The sequence below is a fragment of the Girardinichthys multiradiatus genome, chromosome 7 (assembly GCF_021462225.1).
Source record: "Girardinichthys multiradiatus isolate DD_20200921_A chromosome 7, DD_fGirMul_XY1, whole genome shotgun sequence".
In the NCBI taxonomy this organism is placed as follows: Eukaryota; Metazoa; Chordata; class Actinopteri; order Cyprinodontiformes; family Goodeidae; genus Girardinichthys; species Girardinichthys multiradiatus.
In genome coordinates, this window is record NC_061800.1 from 5755334 (window position 1) to 5773340 (window position 18007).

Sequence of the window (18007 nt, forward strand, 5' to 3'; positions counted from 1 at the left end):
CTAGGTTTCCAGTCTACACACTTCCTCAGTCCACCGATCTCTTTCACACAGTACAACAAGTTATGTAAAAACATTAATCATCATTCACAATACTACTGTTTACCAAGGCGAGCCTGTAAAAACAGGTGGAGACTATCTTTTGCTACGCCGGAGTTTCAGCCGCTCTCCGATCCTCCAAAGCCAATTCTCTATCTTATTCAACCACTGTGAGAAATTTCCTGATTACTCTCAATCAACATCAATACTACTGTTTACGTGAGGCGAGCCTGTAAAAACAGGTGGAGACCTATTTTGTATAACTTCGTAAGCAAGTTTCCCGGAGTGTCAAGATCATTAAGTCATCAATCAATTAATCAACCAATCAATCCACAGATCAAATCCATATAGATCATTTCACCAATTAATTCAACCAATCAATCACCCTGAGGTTAACCAATCTCCGCTCCTCGGGCCGAATCCGCTATCTTATTCAAACCTTTCTTCATCAAATCACTGATTCGTTTTTCTATCTCATGCATGAGTTCTCTATTTCTGACGTCTTTTTAGCTCTTCATCTTTTTCACCATTTTCCACAGCTATATAAACTAGGTGAATGTCACTCCGTACTTAAATTTGGATCCGTGGAAGTCCAGAAAAAGAGACGTGAGAGCTCAGCCTTGCAGTAAAAGCGTCTGTCTACCAGGTATTTCTTCCTACCTGAGATGACCGCGGTCTGTACTGAAGGCTCGGTCCCCCCTGCCGCTGTCTGGGATCTTCCTAGCAGGGTTTGTCTCGTTTGGACCCTGGACAGCCGGACGAGCCCCCACTGTTGTACTGGCACCCCCTCAGCCCATTTTAGGGATGAACCGAGAGGAGCAAAGAATGGAGCGTGAGTCCTGATTTTATCCATGCCTGCCCTTAACTCTCCTAAAGGGTGTCATCCTCTTCTATCAGTTTATCCTTGACTATGTGTTGCGTCTTATATGAAATCAAAAGTTATGGTGTGTAAGCTGTAGCAGTGAGCGGTGCGGCAGATAAGCAACAAGGGCAGATATATTTAATTAGGGCTGCACTGCCATATTTGCACACTGATCACCTGCACTGTTGTACCTCTCTCGCATCTTATTCTGCTCTGCATACTGCTCTACATTTACTCTCACTCACTTAAAACTGTGCACATATATTTATATTTATATTGTAGCTATATTTATACTGTTTAATTTGAGTACTGTATTGCAGCGACTACGCCAGAAAAAATCCTTGTATGTCCAAAAACGTACTTGGCAATAAAGATTTTCTGATTCTGATTTAAAGAGATGATTTGAAAAGGCCATAGACTCATACATCCATAACACTCTGGAGCAGTAGGTGGCGGTAATGCCCCATTAAGTTGGTCGCCAGCCGCCGTAATACTTTAAGAAGAAGAAGACCCCCAGAGAAGAGACGGAACTAAGAAAAACGCATTTCCGGTCTCAGTCTCGAGCCACCACCACCAAAATGGCGAAGATCGCCAAAACACACGAAGGTAAATTTCTATTGAAATGTTACTTGTTTCTGTATCTTCGCGGTTTTATTCACATAGTTGTGTAAAGGAATGCTATAACAGCAGCGTTTCCGGTAGCAGTTCGCATAATTAGTTCGTAGTTCGGCGCTTAAAGGATAAGCTGCAGGCCTGTTACGACGCAACGCGGACGGTTTTATATAATGGCGCTGGTGGCTAATGCTAACTAGTTAGCTTAAACTGGCAAATCTCCTGGCGCTTTTTTTCTTGCGAAAGAAAACGTCTTTATGCTGATTTAAATGCTAACTTTAATGGTATGCAGTAGTGCTGTCTTACATGCTGTTGTGGTTTATTTTGCAGTTTCACAATTTCTAGCCGTCGTCTGGTGAGGCTAAAGCATTTAGCATGGCCCCCATACAACTAACACCATCCAAACACGGTTATTTACACGGACATACGGTGTGGGGAACTTGCCTGCAACTTTTTAGTTTAAATGAAGAAAAATGTAATAATATTTAACCACTGAATGCCAGATGCGTAATATTATCGTGGTTTAAATAATCTATTGAACTAATGTTTCCTTTCTTGAGCCCGACTATTCAGAACCCAACCGGGTTACTCGCTTTAACTTGGATCTGATCAACACTTGTAGTTCAATTTAAAAGTCGCACGTTTCGGTTGTTTCTTTTCATCTGTTACAAAGCACGTTTTTTTCTTTATCCTAAAGCATAACTAACATGCAATACAAAAAGACAAATGTGTCTTTCGTTTTGCTTACACCAATATGTTTTGATTAAACCTGTTTTAAAAATGTTATTTGTGGTTCCTGAGGGAAGTGGTCGGAATTTTATGAAAGCTAATGAAAAGGGTTGAATTAACTTTGTTTTTGGTTTCTGCTTTTAAAAAACAATGGCTTCAATAATTAACATAAAAGATGAGAATTTTATAGAAAGTGGACAGAGTGAGAAATTAGTTTTACAGAGCAGGTTCAGAAGTTTGGAGACGCGATTAAACAGTAAGGCTAGATTAAACATGTACAGATGAGGGATAGTGAATATATTGGATATTAAATATGACACTACTAGGGATAGAGAAAAGTTGAAGGTCGTACATGTTACTGTGCTGAGGGTTGTTGTGAATGGGGAAGATGCTCGGGATTAGGTCCCACTGAGCTCCACAGTGATAAAACTCTAAAAATGGCTCCTGGAAAGAAGAATTTTACCTCATTTCAGTTCTGAAAGTCCCCTTAATTGACTTGTTGCACACTGTCGGTTATGAAAATTCTTAAAGGGGTCATATCATGCTTTTAAATCCTTCCTTTTCACCCTTAAATCTTTCAGTTGTGGTCTATGTAAATTGGAACTGCACTGCTGGGGTCTGAACTCCTTGTTATTGTAGCTCCACAGGCTCCTCTTTTATCCCTGTTCTGAGGTGTATTTGAGAGCAACTGTTTTGGTGCGATCTCTTTAAATGCTGTTGAGGCACTTTACACCCTACTCCCCTACAGGTCAAGCTGCACTCCACTTTAACCTGTTTGGCCATTTTTGTAGTTTAATAGCAATTATCTAGTGGTGCAGAAATAAGACAAAAAAAAATCAAACTGTTTATGTAATAATCATATTCACACACAGTACGGCTCTGTCCTCGAGCTAAAAGCAGCACACAGCACTAACATAAGTAGAAGGCACGATGGCCAGGATGTCATATCAACACACTAAACTCATGTCTAAAACAGTTTGTTGTCATTTTACTGTTATTTTCAGCTTACTGCTTTCCTGTGTCTGTTGTTTCTTTGGCCAGAAGGAACTGACCCCTTAATCACATTGAAGTCTTTCAGCAAATCCTTCTTGATACTGCCGGAGGTTGCTTGAGGCACTCGTCCTTAAAGTGCTTCATGCAGACGAAGATGAATTTCCCCACTGATGTGGGAACATTTTCATGAAAAATAAAAGAGGTTCAGATGCTGGGGGGCGGTGTACTGAATTGTGTGGGTTAATACACCCAACAACCTAACCGAACTTATCCTTGAGCTTGGACTACAAAATTGCTATGAGAAATAAAGATGGCGATTACGTGAAAATGATCGGCCAGACGTTCGTGACCTTATTTAGCTGATAAACAGCAAATACTGTGACACAACAATAGGAAAAACGTAATAGAGGAAGAAAACTGAACGGACTTTAAAAAACGACCTAAACAGAATATAAAGATATCTCTGCAACACCTGGAGAGACAAAATTCAACTTTTCTGCACTTCTACAGACTCCAAGTACACAACAACATGTATTTAAAGTCTAAAAAAAGTGGATTTTGCATTATATGTCCCCTTTAATTTATTTGTCTGACACTTTGCAACCTATGCAAATAATAAACCAAGAACTAATAACATACCAGAATCTTAAAAATTTTCTGCATGGTACTTTGACAAAACACACATTGATTTTGTTTGTGAATATGTAAAATGATTAGCATATTTTTTGGCATGTAGCTCTCTTCTCAGCCCTGGCTGATCACAGCAGACTCTGGCTGACCCCTGATTGTGTACTGTGGTGTCTTGCACCAAGTTGTCCGTTAACTAAATTGTTTAACTCTTGGAAGCTGCAGCAGAGGCCTCAACGAGTCTGGAAATGTCTGAAATCTGTAGAAATTGGAGGCAAAGTCGCTACCTTCGTAAAACAGCTCTTACTATTGATAGTTGCTGTTCAACTGGTTGAAAGGACTGCTGCCAACAAGGTGTACTGTTGAAATACTTTACCTGGTCAGCAAAAGATTTGTGGGTTGGTGGTGTATATAAATGTATTATCCTTTAGAACTGCCAGGACACCCAGGGGTTCCTGGCTTGGATTTTGCCCACACCAACACAATTATCCCAGCTGTCTTTAACCAGGAAGTGATGTGTAGAATATTTAGAAAAGACTGTCCTCTTTTGTTGCTATATTTTCCATGACAATTGTCAGTGCTTTGAGCTTTGGATGGATCAACACATGGACAAACTGTCTTTTTTTTTTCTTCTAATTAGATATCGAGGCCCAGATCCTGGAGATCCAGGGGATGAAGGCCACCCTGCAGGAGGAGAATGGTGAGCAGGGAGTGGGCCTGGTCTCCACTGGCTTTTATGATCAGGAGATCTATGGAGGCAGTGACAGCCGTTTTGATGGATATGTAACTTCAATTGCAGCCAATGAACAAGAGGATGTAAGTCTTTTATTTTTTTATTATTCTGTTGGTCGGTAATTGGAGTTTCTTGCCGCATCATTCTTGGCTTTTGGAGCTTGACTGCTCCCCACATATGTGTTCTGTATGCGAGCTGGGAGAATCTTGCCAATTTGGTGAGATTTGACTAGACTCCTGCTTCTGTTTTCCTCCCCAGGATGATGAAGACGATACGTCTACAAGCTTATTGGGACAGAAGAAACCTGGCTACCACGCACCAGTCGCAATACTCAATTCCATCCCTCAGTCAGATGAGCCGGTATGTCCACATTGATGTCACATGGGTGACTTTTTATTTTTCCCAGAAAAAGTGTTTGAGCAGGGAAAAAACAGTACGTTTTCCCCTCTTTGTATGTCGCAGTACGACCCATTTGCAGAACATCGTCCGCAGAAGATCGCAGATCGGGAGGACGAATACAAAGCCCGTCGCAGACAGATGATCATCTCGCCTGAGCGTCTTGACCCTTTTGCTGACGGTAGGTTTTTGTCGTTTTTATTTCCATCACATCAACACTCCCCGTGTTTTTATTCTCTCCCCCCCCCAACTGCTCACATTTGTGATTTCCCCTCTTCATTAACATCGATAGCTTAGGTTCAACTGTTCAACCCTTCGACCACATTGCACTAGCTTGCTTCCCAGACTCTGTGCCTTCCCTGTGGTCAATCCTTTGTGATCAAACAACATTTGATCATTTTCTGATTTTACACCAAGAATAACTATGGGCTCACTATTTGGTTGGGGAGAGAGTTGGTATTCTGACTTTACAAATAAAAAGCTCTTTGTTCTGATTTGTGCCTCAAACATGATAGGGTGAACAAACCATGTGTTGAGGGGGAGAGGTGGTTAGGCCTTGCCTAACAAACATGGGTCGCAGATGGGATATGTGTGAGTGTCGAAGGGTTAACAATCCCACAATGGCATACAGAGCATGTGAAGACATGGAACTGACCTGCCGATGCACTGTGCTTTTCCATACTGGGCACAGTCATGTAGATCCCAAGGCAGTCAGATGAGGGAAGACAAAGTATCAGAATTGTGCTGCCAATGTAAAGGCAAATAACACTCCCAATTTATTGCATTTGTTTTTGTGTCTAAGGCCCCACAAAAGCTAAAAATGTTTAAATTCATTATTTTTCCTCTAATTTAAGAGTATTGTGCCAACTTAACTGCATCAACTGGCTTCTTAGTATTAAATAGATTGAAATCTTGGGCCATTTTAGCATCTTTATTTCCAGCTTCTAGGAAGCTAAGTTTAGTTTTGAGAAGAGCTTAAATAACCTGAATGTTTCGGGCTTGGTTTTAGTTTCTCTGAAGCCTGCATGTAGAGAGAGCTCTTTGTATAAAGTTGTTGTGTAAATATATTTTTATTTTACAGCTCTCTCCCTGTAAAATAGAAATATGTTGCCAAGAAAAGTTGTGTGCCAAAATACCACAGGCCCATACTAACTGTCCTTAATTTCTCTCCTACAGCAGTACTGCTTTGCCAGTCCTGTACTGCACTCTGTAAAGGGTGCAGCAACTCATCCTGTGTAGGTTATGGGGAAGACAGTTCACTTGTCAGTTTGGTCAGGGTCCACTGGCCGCTTGTATGGGAGGCTGTGAGGGGAAATGAGATGCAGCGCAGCTACTTCAAACCTCAACCCCTGAGCTCCTCCGTTATTTGGCCTTTCATAAATCCAGTAGTGGGAATAAAAAGTTCTGGTGTTTAAAACTTTGGCTTCCTATCTGAACCTATGGCCATACCAGGAAGTCATGGTCTAAATAAGTGAAAGAGTTATCAGCTGTGCTGTCAGAAATCAGTGTGGCTACTACATTCCACATATTTCTCTGTAGTCGTATGTTTTGATTATTTTCCTATAGATTTATTGTACTGTGACAAACTTAGCCTGAAATTTTTGACTTAGTTTCTTTTTATAATAAGTAATGACAATGTGGACGACAGTGTCAGAATCATCTATTTGTAGTTTGGTGGGTATGCCCCAAGAAGATGCATTGTTCTTTGAATGCCATAAATCATTGCAACACAGGTGGTATACTGTTGTGTGTGACTTCAAACCCTTTTCCAAAGTGTTACTAATGGTAAAGAGAAATTTTCTAGGCTTCTTTTCTGCCGGTTGAAGTCTGACTGCAGAAGGACCCTTGGCACTGAAAGTGTACGTATTCTGAGGAGCACAGCCCAGGAGCCCTGCATCAGTGATGGCTATACTTCTATATCCACTTAAAGAAATCATCACAACCTCAGATTTTCATGTACCTGTTTGTTTTTCTTTACAATGCTATGACTCAGTGTAAGAAAACCCTGTAAATTAGAATGCAATTCAGTAGACGTTTTTTGTTAAGCAGCTGTTAAACAGAGCAGGAACATACGTAAATCTGTTGGTAAAGAGACAGGGTTAGCTGGCTGTGTTTGTACTTGCTGTTTGTGATAGCTTATCTTTCAGTATCCTGATAAGTCTTCTTTGTTCTGTTGGTGCTCTTTCGCGCAGGGGGCAAAACACCGGACCCTAAGCTGCAGGTCAGGTCGTATGTGGACGTGATGATGGAACAGAACCTGTCCAAAGAGGAGGTGAGATTTAATACAATCTTTTCTTTCCAACTTAAACATGAGCTAATGGTCTTACTCTGATGTGCTTGGTAGATATTCATCCTTCAAGGGCAGTTGCACCTTGAACTGTGACTTTCCACACAGTGAACATAGGGAATGTGTAGAAAATGTAACTTAAGCTTTCCTTACGTTTTCCACCTACATGTCCGTCCCATCCCACCATCTCAACATTGTTTTTTTTTTTAGAGCTCCAGACTAAGTTGTGTACTGGTGTAGCCAGCTTTCCCAGTGTGGTGCACCCAGATGTTCTACTGCTCTTAAATGACCAGGCTATTACATCTGTCAGTCTGTCTTGAAAAGTATGGGATTAGATTTTTATCATTTTCCAAATCTGATTTATTACAAAAAGGGCAAATGCTGCATAATAAAGGGGCAGCAGTGCATTGCTCACAATGTGCGCAGTCAATCAAGCACATTAACTCATTGAACTACTTATGTTTATGGTCCACAGCACCAACATACACACAGAAAGGATTCTCTAAGCTATTTAACATTAATATATGCTGCTAGTCTGATCTAGTAATTTGATATGCTGCTGACTAGTTAACCAGACCACATCCATCCAGCTAGCGGGGATATGTAGAAGCTGACAATTTAACCTGGGTTGTTTGGTTTTTTTTGTTTTGTGTGTTGCCCAGAACCAAATGTGAAGTCACTCAAAATTATTTATTGGCCCTTTATTTAAGTTCGGTCTTTGTTATGAGGTCACCGTAGTTTTTCTGTTGTGCCTGTAGAGGGAGATTCGTCTGCAGCTGGCAGAGAAGGCCAAATCAGGGGATCTGAAAGCTGTCAATGGGTCTGCTGCCTCCCAAGCCGCTGCGAAACGTAAGCGCCGCTGGGACCAGACAGCTGACCAAACTCCATCCAACGCCACACCCAAAAAACTGTCCAGCTGGGACCAAGCAGATTCTGCTGCTGAGGTGAGTCAGATTCAGCCTGTTGATTTTGTTCCACAACTGAAAAACGGCTGTTCTCAACCCGTAGATTGTCCCTCTGATTATTTAAGACCCCAGGACACACTCCTGGACACACACCTTCTAACAGCCGCTGGGATGAAACTCCTGGTCGTCCTAAAGGCAGCGAGACCCCAGGGGCCACCCCAAGCACTCGTATGTGGGACCCTACTCCCAGCCACACCCCGGCTGGTGCTGCCACCCCTGGCAGGGACACACCCGGCCATGCCACGCCTGGTCACGGCGGTGCCACGGGAAGTGTCCGCAAGAACCGCTGGGACGAAACCCCAAAGACAGACAGGGAAACTCCAGGACATGGGAGCGGCTGGGCTGAGACTCCACGTACAGACAGAGGAGAGGAGTCTGTGGGTGAGACTCCAACCCCAGGAGCCAGTAAGAGGAAGTCTCGGTGGGATGAAACACCCGCCAGCCAAATGGGATCCTCCACACCATTGCTGACCCCTGGAAAAACTCCATTAGGAACACCAGCCATGAACATGGCCACACCTACACCTGGTGAACACCCTTGTCTTTTACTTTGCCCACTGTATCATGACGACACAGACCCTACCATTTCTGCTGCTGTTGCCCCCCTTGGTGAATTTAACTTGGTTTTTTTCCCCAGGTCACCTGATGAGCATGACCCCGGAGCAGCTCCAGGCATGGAGATGGGAGAGGGAGATTGATGAGAGGAACCGGCCTCTCACAGATGACGAGCTTGACGCTATGTTCCCTGAAGGCTACAAGGTCAGCTTTTTAAATGTTGACATGTCCAACAACAACTATCAAGAAAGTGTTCCAGAACTTAGTGTCTCTTTTATACCTGCAGGTTTTGCCTCCTCCAGCAGGGTACGTCCCAATCCGTACTCCAGCCCGTAAACTGTCAGCCACACCCACACCTATCGGAGGGATGACAGGTTTCCACATGCAGGCAGAGGACCGGACCACCAAACAGATGAATGATCAGCCCTCAGGAAACCTCCCCTTCCTCAAACCTGACGACATTCAGTACTTTGACAAACTGCTGGTGAGCAGCAATGCTTTATTCCATTTTAATAATTTATCATTAATACTGTAGACAAGAAGCCTTAGAACCAACACATGCATTATTAACTGTTTATATACCTGTTTATTTTAGGTTGAGGTGGATGAATCAACTCTGAGTCCAGAGGAACAGAAGGAAAGGAAGATTATGAAACTGTTGCTGAAGATTAAAAATGGAACACCACCCATGAGGAAGGTCAGTTTGTTTTTGGTTTTACTCTCTTTAAGCTTCCTCTGTCTGGTTCTGTGGACAGACTTAAACTGTTCCTGCTGCAAGATCAACACCCCAGCACTGAGCCTGTATGTGGCTACAGTGTGAATATTTGCTTGCTACAGAACCTCCTCTCTGAGGAGCTGCTGTTGTCCGTGGAGGTCGGTGTAGACCGTTGTACTCCACTGGGAGCAATGCACAGAAACCATTGAGGCTTGTATTTGCAAAGAAATCTGTCTTTCCTCAAGATTAATCTCTCAGAATGTCACTTTTCAACATGGAAGTATTCTGCCTGGCCACTTCATTTTTGTTGCCAGTGATATGACTGAAATGCTTTGTGAGCACATACTCTGAAGTATAAAACATCCCAGCTCTGGTTTGTGTGTGGCGGCTCTTTAATAATTGGGTTTGAAGCTTTGTAGGTGCTGACCAGTATTCTCTCTCTGTCAGGCTGCTCTGCGCCAGATAACTGACAAAGCTCGAGAATTTGGAGCGGGTCCGCTGTTCAACCAGATTCTGCCTCTGCTCATGTCCCCCACCCTGGAAGACCAAGAGCGCCATCTCCTGGTCAAAGTCATCGACCGCATCCTGTACAAACTGGACGACCTGGTCCGGCCATACGTACACAAGGTGGGTTCAGCAGGGTGCATGCTTGCTTTGGTGGATTCCCTTTGCAGACATCACTTCTCAAACCTTTCCTCTTTGTGTCCAGATCCTGGTGGTGATTGAGCCGCTGCTGATTGATGAGGACTATTACGCCAGAGTTGAAGGCAGAGAAATCATCTCTAACTTGGCAAAGGTATTGTTAAACAGCTATTTTTGTGTCAATTTAATGAGATAACCTGAGGCGAACCATTCTCGCCTGTTGGACCAGTCTGTGGTCAGAACAGGGCTAGTTGTTCGCCAGATTGATACCAACACGAGAGCTCACAGACCTGATGTTTACAACCTGTCTGTTCTCAACCTGCACCCCTTGGTCACAAATCTTGGACACGTCTTGTTTTGTTTTTGCTTATTACAGTTTTTTTCTGACATGTCTTTTATTTTATTTTTGATTGAAATATTGGATGAAGAGAAGAAGGCTAATTCTCTTGTCCAGTAACTTCATGAACAGCTTTGTATTCATGATTTGTAACCTTATCAGTGACTCCATTTAGTTGGATTTAAGCCAAAACATATGAATATTTGTAAAATGATTTTGTCAAACTCAACCTTTCCATGTTATGATGTGTCTCAGGCTGCCGGGTTGGCCACGATGATCTCTACAATGCGACCTGACATTGACAACATGGATGAGTACGTCAGAAACACAACAGCTCGAGCCTTCGCTGTGGTGGCCTCTGCTCTAGGCATTCCCTCCCTCCTTCCCTTCCTCAAAGCTGTGTGTAAAAGCAAGAAGTCGTGGCAGGCCCGGCACACCGGCATCAAGATCGTCCAGCAGATCGCCATCCTCATGGGCTGCGCCATCCTGCCTCACCTGCGCAGCTTGGTGGAGATTATTGAACACGGTCAGTTAGATACTGTTCTCCAAGTTTAGCTTGGAAATGTTCTTTAACTGGCAGTTGAGACGGCTATGAACAACCTGCTTTGATTTTGCCTGAAATATAAAGAAGTTGTAAATATCAGTTCAGAAAGGGGTCAACAAGAAAATCAGTCATTTAAGCTTCTTTTTATTTCAGGTGGTTTGATCTAATTCCTGAAGTTGACATTATTTGCTGTAGCCCAGAAAATGCTCTCAGAATATTAACATGGTCGTAGATTATTCACCAAACTTGTTATTTTTTTACTCCTCGCTATAGTTTTTAAATGTTAAAAGTTTCCTGGATCAAAGACTACCTGACAAACAGACCACAGTTTGTGAGACTGAAGGGTTGTGAGTCTAACCAGGTAGTCAGCAGCACAGGAACACCACAGGGCACTGTACTCTCACCATTCCTTTTCACTCTGTACACCTCAGACTTACAGTACAAGACAGACTCTTGTCATCTGCAGAAATACTCGGATGATTCTGCAGTCGTGGGGTGGATCAGAGATGAACAAGAAGCTGAGTACAGGAAGGTGGTGGACCACTTTGTGCCATGGTGTGGAAACAATCATCTCATTTTGAACGTGACTGAAACAAAGGAGATGATTGTAGATTTTAAGAGAAACAGGAATAAGTCAAAAACTATTTCCATCATGGGAGAAGAAGTATAAATACCTTGGTATAAATACTTATGTACAAAAAGGGACAGGGCAGACTATATTTTCAAGTGAGGGACTTAAAAAAGCTCAACAAGCTGATAAAGAAGGCTGGTTCTGTTCTGGGGACTCCTCTGGAACCTCTGGAGATCATTGTGGAAAGAAGGATTCTTCATAAAATGAAGAACATTATGGAGAACCCTGAGCATCCTCTTCATCAGACTGTCCTACAACAACAGAGTGTCTTCAGTCAGAGGCTTCTTCAGATCTGCTGTAAGACGGACCTACAGGAGATCCTTCCTGCTCACAGCCATCAGCATCTACAACGGCTCTTTTTGAAGAAACCTTCATAATATGAGCTACAACAACAATAAACTATTCTTTGGGATTAATAAAGTATTTTTGAATTTGTTTTGAATTGAACCGAATTTGAATTAAACCACCTCAAGATTTGGCAACTACTCAGGCATGTGAAGAGGAGGAAGTTTTCCAGTAAGGGTCTGGAATCATTTCTGAAGCTTTCTGTGGAAACCTACTGGAATTAGAAGTATTTAATTAAATGAAGTTAATTTAAACAAACCATCAGATCCACACATAAATCTCTATTTAGTTTTGTCATGGGCAGACAACCATGCAAACTAATATCAATAATAAACTTTACATTTCAACACATTTAATTATAAATAAAGCTCTATCAAGTTTTAGTTTTCTAAATTCTATTACTGAATAAAAACATGAATTTTGAGTAAAATTACTCCAAACGTTAAGTCAAATGTGGCACTATAAGATTTTCATTTAGATTTACTTAAGTCTACTTGCGAGAAGCCTGATTGTTTGAGTCAAGATTATACTAAAGTATATTTTCCCCAACTGCATTTCAAATCATTACTAAGGGTCAACCATTTATATTTAAAATCCAGGTTGAATCCTATGAATTCTGTTATTTGTCATGTAAAGTTTGTGACCCTACACCTAATTGTGTGACATCCATTAAAACCCTGAACGTTACCTTTGTGATGATGCAGGTCTGGTGGATGAACAGCAGAAGGTGAGGACCATTAGTGCCCTGGCTATAGCTGCCCTGGCTGAAGCTGCTACACCCTACGGTATCGAGTCCTTTGACTCGGTGCTGAAGCCACTGTGGAAGGGCATCAGGCAGCACAGAGGAAAGGTGAGTAGTTTCATTTGCAAGATCAGCACCCAGCCCTGAGGCTGCATGTTTCTGAAGTGTGAAAAGTTCTTCGCTAAGCTGTCTCCTTTAAGTAGCTCACCATTAATACTCAGCTGGAAGCAGCAGACAACAACACATGTTGAGATCTTTTAGTAAAAATCTATTAGGAGGTTTGAACTCATAATCTCTCTTGATGTCACCAGGGTCTGGCTGCCTTTCTCAAAGCTATTGGTTATCTAATCCCCCTGATGGACGCCGAATACGCAAACTACTACACCAGAGAAGTGATGTTGATCCTCATCAGAGAGTTCCAGTCCCCCGACGAGGAGATGAAAAAGATTGTACTTAAGGTAAGCTGCAATTAGAGGGTAACCCCTTTTTTACTGCTGTAAGCTTTTGGCGGCTCATTCTCGCCTGTTCAGCCGTCACATGGCTGCGGCAGGGCTAGTAGTCCGCTAGATAAACACCAGCAAGAGAATCGTCAGAAAGATCAGCTGTTCTTTCTGTTCTCAGCCTGCACCCGTTGGTTACAGCCTCCAGCTGACCTGACTGCAGATGTCAGGCCACCAAACATGCTTAAACTCGGCATGGAAATCCTACAACACATTTAATTGTCCTGATGTTCCGTCTCCTAGGTGGTGAAGCAGTGTTGTGGCACCGATGGTGTGGAAGCAAACTACATCAAAACTGAGATCCTGCCTCCCTTCTTCAAGCACTTCTGGCAGCACAGGATGGCGCTGGACAGACGCAACTACAGACAGGTCAGTGAGCAGCACAGAGCTGAAACTAGAAAACCAATCCTTTTTTTCCCCTTTTAAAATAAATATGCCTGCTGGTGTGTGTGCTGCTCTCTGTGCAGCCCCACCAAGTAAGCTGTCTGGACACAGAGGAAGTCACATGATACACACAGGGAGCTACGCTAGCCTAGACATCATTCCTTTCAAAATTGTTAGCACACAAACTTAAAGTTTCTTCCCACTTTGTTTTAGTTGGTGGACACCACTGTTGAACTTGCTAACAAAGTGGGAGCAGCAGAGATTATTTCCCGCATTGTTGATGACTTGAAAGATGAGGCAGAGCAATACAGAAAGATGGTGATGGAGACCATTGAGAAGATCATGGGGAACCTGGGAGCTGCTGACATTGATCACAAGCTGGAGGAGCAGCTGATCGATGGTATTCTGTACGCCTTTCAGGAGCAGACTACTGAGGTGAGAAAGAGGTCTGGTATGGACCACGTCATTTTTAAAAGTCTTTGCTGGATTTTAATTGAATTTTGTCCTGATTTTTTTATTTATTTTTTTGGTCTGTGTGCAGGATTCTGTAATGTTGAATGGTTTCGGAACGGTTGTGAACGCACTAGGGAAGCGTGTGAAACCGTACCTGCCTCAGATCTGCGGTACGGTACTGTGGCGTCTCAACAACAAGTCGGCCAAAGTCCGTCAGCAGGCAGCAGATCTCATCTCTCGTACAGCAGTGGTGATGAAAACCTGTCAGGAGGTAAGCTCTGCAAAGACTGCATTAAACCCTCTCAGTCTGACTGAATGCTCACACTGATGCTCTCTGCCCTTTGTTGCTACAGGAGAAGCTGATGGGCCACTTGGGTGTGGTACTTTACGAGTACCTGGGAGAGGAGTACCCTGAGGTGCTGGGCAGCATCCTGGGGGCGCTGAAGGCCATTGTTAATGTTATAGGTATGTTGATGAACTGTCGTATCACAGAACGCGTTAGTAAAAACCCTGCTGACGCTACGTTTTTTTTTTGTTTTTGTTTTTTTTTTGTTAGCCGGCTTGTTTTTTTGTACGTTTTATATATGAAAAAAACCTCAATTGGTGCTCTCGCAGGTATGCACAAGATGACTCCACCTATCAAAGACCTGCTTCCCCGCTTGACACCCATCTTGAAGAACAGACACGAGAAGGTTCAGGAGAACTGCATCGACCTGGTGGGCAGGATTGCTGATAGGTCAGTGGTGTCTGACGTTTTTCTATTATTGCTGTTAGCTGGTGTCACGGTAGATCTCAGTCTAACTTGTTTTGTTTTTGTGTAGGGGAGCTGAGTATGTGTCGGCCAGAGAGTGGATGAGGATTTGTTTTGAATTGCTGGAGCTCCTCAAAGCTCACAAAAAGGCCATCCGCAGAGCTACTGTCAACACTTTTGGTTATATTGCCAAAGCCATCGGGTGAGTGCCACCTGCAGCGTTTCAGTTTTGTATGTTAACCTGTGATCATCTGTACTCTGTGTCTCACCTGTGTTCGTCTCCCTGTCTCCTCACAGGCCTCATGATGTGTTGGCCACTCTGCTGAACAACCTGAAGGTCCAGGAGCGTCAGAACCGAGTTTGTACGACCGTGGCCATTGCCATCGTGGCTGAGACCTGTTCACCTTTTACAGTGCTGCCGGCACTCATGAACGAATACAGAGTGCCCGAGCTTAATGTACAGAATGGTGTCCTAAAGTCGCTCTCCTTTCTGTTCGAGTACATTGGAGAAATGGGAAAAGACTACATCTATGCTGTCACACCTCTGCTGGAGGATGCACTGATGGACAGGTGAGAGGGTTTGTTAAAATGCAAAAAGCTGGATGTGCCTCAGTTTGAAAGATATCCAAGAATTTGCTGGCATGTCTAAATCAGCTACCTTGTTAGTTGGAACTGATTACTGATTGGATTTTAATAGACCTGAATTTAGTTTTAAAGAAGGTATTACAGCTATAAGCAGAGTGTATGGAAAAGTACAGAATAAGATTTCTCCCCAGGCTTAGATAAGTTAGAAAAGGTAAAATGAGCAAGTAAAAAATATTGTATTTCCTGAATATATTCCTTGTTCCATTCTCCTCAAGTTGTCTTATCAGCTCAATTTGTCCATCAGACCACTTTAGAAATATATGCCATATATTCATAGTAAACCTATTTTTAATGGGCTACAAAAGGACTGAGATCTTGAGTAATCTGGGATCCTGCCAGGGAACCATGTATAGGCAGCATGAGAAACAAGATGTATAAGAAATGGAACATTTGATTTTCATTCACTGATTCAGCATTTCTGATGACAGCATTCAAGAGACATGGTAGAAAAGTAAAATGTACCTTAGAGCGGTGTATGGAGGAACTTGTACAGACTCCCAAAAGGTTTAAATCCATTCTTTGGATCTGGTACTGAACTTGTTTTTCTCTCTCATCCTGCAGGGACCTGGTCCACAGACAGACTGCCAGTGCAGTAGTCCAGCACATGTCTCTGGGTGTCTATGGTTTTGGCTGCGAGGATTCACTTAACCATTTATTAAACTATGTGTGGCCCAACGTTTTTGAGACGTCTCCCCATGTTATCCAGGCTGTCATGGGCGCCCTGGAGGGGCTGAGAGTGGCCCTTGGGCCCTGCCGCATGCTGCAGTACTGCTTACAGGTAGGAACCTGGATTAGGAGAAGAGTTCCTGAGTAAACCTAATGCTAGTATTGTATGACTAGAGAGGTGGATTTGACACAAAGCAGTGCACACATCTGTTTTGTTGAACTATTATAAACCTGTTTGTCTCTGCAGGGTCTGTTCCACCCGGCGCGCAAGGTGAGGGATGTCTACTGGAAGATTTACAACTCCATCTATATTGGCTCCCAAGACGCCCTTATTGCTCATTACCCACAGGTCTACAACGATGAGAAAAACGTCTACGTCCGCTATGAGCTCGAATATGTTTTGTAAATACTGATTCTTGTCCCCATCCTGATGCTCTCCATATCATTGCCTGCAGGTCCGTTTTTACTTAGTGGCTTGGTGTTGCTTACGTTCAGTTTCTTCTATTAGCGTGAAAAATCAGAACGTAAAAAAAGGAACCTTGTAGAGTCTGTATGTATTTTTTACTTTTACCTTGTGTTTCCTTGTAAGAAACAGTTGAGGCCAGAAGATTGTCTAGGAACGCAGAGCTGTCATCAGCACATTTTAAATATCTGGATGATTTTGTCTCTTTGAATTGGTTATGATAAATCTCTGTACTGCCCAGACCTGCTTCATTTTTCGCACCTCCTCTGTTCTTAGATCAAGGCTTTATTTAACCAAATAAAAGGTTTGTGTACAAAATCCTGTTTCTTTGGTCTTTTTCTTTTCTTTACCCATTTATGTGCATTCAGGGGATTTATGTGTATCAATTTCCAGGAGAATCCAGCCTTGGCAGAATGTCATGTATCTTCACCCTCTTTATTGAACTGGGGAATACATTCATGTGTAATAAAGTGCAATAAGCAATGGAAACCTGCACACATGCATTAGCTGTGACTCACCTCCCCTTCCACTCGGTTCGCTCGCTTCTGCCCCACAGACTGACCCAGATTTTCTTGCGGACGGCTAAACTGAGGCCATATGTTTTCCTCTGATCCGTTTGTGTTGTTCAAACTGTTTGGAGTTTGTTGCAAAGTATTTTTAAGATTTGCATCAATTTTGGTTTTGAATATTAGATAAAACAAATGTACAACAGCCAGGGACAAAGGCACAAAGTGGCAAGAAGAAAAAAGTCAGGCTGTAGGTCCAGATCATGTCAGCCCTAGAGTCCTGAAGGCCTGTGCAGAGCAGCTCTGTGGGATTCTGCAGCACCTCTTCAACCTTAGCCTGGCCCAGAAGAAGGTTCCGGTGTTGTGGAAGACCTCCTGTCTTGTTCCGGTACCAAAGAAAACTCACCCATCAGTCTTCAATGACTATAGACCTGTTGCCCTGACATCTCACATCATGAAGGTCCTAGAGAGACTCCTGTTGGCCCACCTGAGTAAGCAAACAATAAACTATCAGGACCCCATTCGGTGTGCTTATCACTATGGAGTTGAAGATGCCATCATACACCTGCTTCAACACCTGACTCAGATGATTCTGCAGTCGTGGGATGGATCAGTGATGTACAGGGAGCTGGTGGACCGCTTTGTGGCATGGTGTGGAAATAATCATCTCATCTCGAACGCGAATAAAACAAAGGAAATTGTTGTAGATTTTAAGAGAAACGGGAATAGGTCAGACACTGTTTCCATCATGGGAGAAGAAGTGGAGGTGGTGGAGGAGTATAAATACCTCGGTGTTCACCTGGACAACAGACTAGAGTGGAGATGCAACTGTGAAGCCATCTACAAGAAGGGACAGAGCAGACTGTACTTCTTGAGGAAGCTTAGGTC

The 18007-nt window shown here is 43.0% G+C and overlaps 1 protein-coding gene across 5 annotated transcripts; it reads left to right on the plus strand.

Annotated features, from left to right (window-relative positions):
• Window positions 1–1380: 1380 nt before the first annotated feature.
• sf3b1 (splicing factor 3b, subunit 1) lies at window positions 1381–16931 on the plus strand. 5 transcript variants are annotated; one of them, XM_047370435.1, is made up of 24 exons: window positions 1381–1504; window positions 4500–4675; window positions 4851–4952; window positions 5055–5169; window positions 7181–7260; window positions 8034–8219; window positions 8306–8768; window positions 8878–8999; window positions 9082–9279; window positions 9391–9492; window positions 9958–10137; window positions 10220–10306; window positions 10745–11015; window positions 12714–12859; window positions 13063–13209; window positions 13495–13620; window positions 13849–14070; window positions 14177–14359; window positions 14442–14553; window positions 14704–14824; window positions 14910–15041; window positions 15137–15409; window positions 16046–16262; window positions 16398–16931. In XM_047370435.1, the coding sequence occupies exons 1-24, from the start codon at window positions 1477–1479 to the stop codon at window positions 16554–16556; spliced, it is 3948 nt and encodes a 1315-aa protein (XP_047226391.1). In that variant the 5' UTR covers window positions 1381–1476; the 3' UTR covers window positions 16557–16931. The 5 variants fall into 5 exon arrangements, 4 of the variants coding, with proteins under 4 accessions (XP_047226391.1, XP_047226394.1, XP_047226395.1 ...); XM_047370436.1 differs by lacking the exons at window positions 1381–1504; window positions 4500–4675; window positions 4851–4952; window positions 5055–5169 and adding an exon at window positions 6399–6847; XR_007038988.1 differs by lacking the exons at window positions 8306–8768; window positions 8878–8999; window positions 9082–9279; ... (13 more) ...; window positions 16046–16262; window positions 16398–16931 and adding an exon at window positions 6793–6847 and having other exon boundaries at window positions 8034–8174.
• The last annotated feature ends 1076 nt before the right edge of the window (window positions 16932–18007 follow it).

Bases quoted from the DNA above. Each gene is read 5' to 3' on its own strand.
- sf3b1 (XM_047370435.1), top strand. From the start codon at position 1,477: ATGGCGAAGATCGCCAAAACACACGAAG. The intron at 4,676-4,850 runs GTAAGTCTTTTA...TTTCCTCCCCAG, and splicing joins CAGCCAATGAACAAGAGGAT to GATGATGAAGACGATACGTC. The intron at 11,016-12,713 runs GTCAGTTAGATA...GTGATGATGCAG, and splicing joins GGTGGAGATTATTGAACACG to GTCTGGTGGATGAACAGCAG.